General features: G+C 42.0%; 1 protein-coding gene across 1 annotated transcript in view; it reads left to right on the top strand.

The window, feature by feature from the left end:
• Positions 1-710: 710 nt before the first annotated feature.
• Positions 711-2686, top strand: part of LOC100941737 (zinc finger protein 724-like) — a 16542-nt gene continuing 14566 nt past the window's right edge. The window contains exon 1 of the mRNA XM_023509050.1: positions 711-819. Coding sequence (XP_023364818.1) covers positions 817-819 — 3 coding nt within the window. The 5' untranslated portion in view covers positions 711-816. The remainder of the gene's footprint in view (positions 820-2686) is intronic.

Below are 2686 nucleotides of genomic sequence, written 5' to 3'. Positions count from 1 at the left end.
GTTGAGCTATAGGCGCCGAGCCAGGTTTCTGAGTTCTTTATGTGCATGTTTTTACCTAGACATCATGATGTGTATTGAAAACACCTTCACAACAGAGTCTAACTCTTATTTAAATAATAGGTGCCCAAGCCTCGCACAGACTAAACACTCAGTAAATAGAGTTTCATTCCTTGTATCAAAATTTGTTCAACAGTTACTGTATGGCATGCACGGTGGCTTGGGAATATGGAGATGAAGAAAGTCATGATCCTTAATTTATTAATTTATTAATACATTTTAATAAATGTATTTATTAATTTATTTTATTATTTATTTTTATTTTTTGAGACAGAGACTCGAACTGTCGCCCTGGGTAGAGTGCACTTGCATCACAGCTCACAGCAACGTCCAACTCCTGGGCTTTAGCTATTACCTTGCCTCAGCCTCCCAAGTAGCTGGGACTATAGGCTGCCTCTAATTTAAAAGAAAAAAAAAGTGCTGTGGGGAAAAGACTGTTTGCATTCGGGCCTTTCGAGCCTCTTGTTGGATGGCATTCCTGTCACTCAAGGTCAGAGAGGTGGGGTCTTAGGCCCTATCCAATCAGGGATGCGCCAATATGAACTGTCCAATCAGATGCACAGCCAGAAAGAAGAAGGCGGTACCGGGAATTCTGAGCAGCGTTTGTCTCTGGAGCTGGTCTGCGACCTGGCGCCTCCTCATCAGATGTTCCATCTCCTGGAGATCCCAAGTGTCTCTGCAGCAGCCTCTGTCACCCTGTGACCTGCAGGTACTGGGAGATCTGTAGGGAGGACACCGGGACATCCCGGGAGCTGCGAAATGGTGAGTACAGGGGACTGGGTGTCCTGAGAGGGGGAGGGTCGTGGTTGGGGCCCGAAGTGGCTGTGGCTGGACCGGGCCATTTCCCTTCAGTTTTAGCGTCTTCAGACTAAAGTTTGTCACCGGCACCCCTTGGCCCACGGAGCCCACTTGGCAAAAGGTGGAGTCGGGGCAGGGAGTTGGGACCCTGTTGCTCCAAGTGTTCCTGAAGCTGTTACGGGGACCACGGCCCAGAGCCCTCTGAGCAGCCTTGTGCCTGCAGGCCCCGGCGTCCCTCCCTCGGGGTGACAGTAGAAGGGTCCTCAGGGGAGAATCCCAGCTGAGTGTGTGGGGTTTGTTCATGGAGGGGCTGTAGTCTGTGGGGCCCTCAACCCCTCCATTCTTTTGTTAAACACACTGAGGTCCCCACGTGGTGGCTCACTCTGTTGCCTGTCGTTGCAGTTAAACACGGGGACAGGGAGTTGAAGCGTATAAAAGCTTTCTTATCGGAAAGGCTAGTAATTCCGGAGAATAGCGGAAGTAATTTTTTAAATGCTGGTTTTTGTATGTAACAAATTTTAATCCTGTATTTAGGGAATAATTTCACAAGTATACTAGAAATATACTTATGTGATTAACAACATGTAGGCAAGTTAAATATATATGAGTATTTAAAAGTAATCAAAAATCATCATCAATTAAACATCTTTAACATGCTATCAACTTGTTCTATGGTGCCTCGTTACTTCCTTGGTTTTTTTTTCCCCACGATTATCATCTTCATTCCCCATTTCTGGTTTGGCCTGTCTGACTGACTTACTCTTCCTATGGTTCTAAGTGAGTTCTTAGTTCAGAAATAGCTAAGAAAGTTTGTGGGGGTGTCTGTGTGTACTACATTCTCTACTTTTACTTATTTTATTTTCTCAATTGTGAAATGATTAAAAATGAAAATAACTTTAAATTTGTTATAGTTAGTTAAATTGACATGCAGGTTGTACTAGTTAATTTCGTTTTTGAAATTTGTGAAACAAGGCTGGACCTGGTGGCTCAGGCCTGTAATCTCAGCATTCTGGGAGGCCGAGGCCGGTGGATTGCCTGAGCTCCTGAGTTTGAGACTAGCCTGAGCCAATTCGACAGCTCCTCTCTAGAAATAAAAGAAAAAAAAATAGCCCGGCATTGTAGCCAGAACCTATAGTCCCAACTACTTGGGAGTCCGAGGTAAGAGAATCACTTGAGCCCAAGAGTTTGAGGTTGCTGTGAGCTATGATGCTAGAGCACTGTACAGTGGGTGACAAAGTGAAACTCTGTCTAAAAAAGGAAAAAAAGAAAGAAATTTGTGAAACAGCCAGTACATATGAGTGGTATACATTGTATTTTGTTACATATTAAGAAGCTTATGATATATAACATAAGAATAACTATAACTGTACAGACTTAGGTAATGTTGCATAATTATGACAATACTTTAGATAGGAAGTATTGGACATTCTGAAAAATCTTGTTTGTTGTTTTATTTGGACTATGTCTTTTATACATGTTTACTTGTTTTTAATGAGTTGGGAACTGTTAGATAAATTGATGCGGTATATAGATTTTAAAGTTTTTACATCTATGATTGTGTTTTAATAATCAATAATGGCTGCATGACCTTTTAGTATAGCTTGTCAGACTTAATTTTAATCCAATGTTCAGAGTGTTTATGGCTTGAGAACTTCTATGAAGGGTCTTGACGATGGCACAGGCCAATGGACTGATTTTCAGATTGAGTCCAATAGCTATTGTTGATATGACAAAAATGGCTACAGTGGTGTATTTAGCAGGGCTAAAAAGGTGTAGTCGGCTATTACAGTTTTCAGGGTGTTACTTAAGTTACTTTATTTTATTTTATTTT

The sequence above is a fragment of the Otolemur garnettii genome, unplaced genomic scaffold (genome assembly GCF_000181295.1).
Source record: "Otolemur garnettii isolate 467f Iridium unplaced genomic scaffold, OtoGar3 scaffold00320, whole genome shotgun sequence".
NCBI classification, from domain to species: domain Eukaryota; kingdom Metazoa; phylum Chordata; class Mammalia; order Primates; family Galagidae; genus Otolemur; species Otolemur garnettii.
This window is presented reverse-complemented; position numbering and strand designations above follow the sequence as displayed.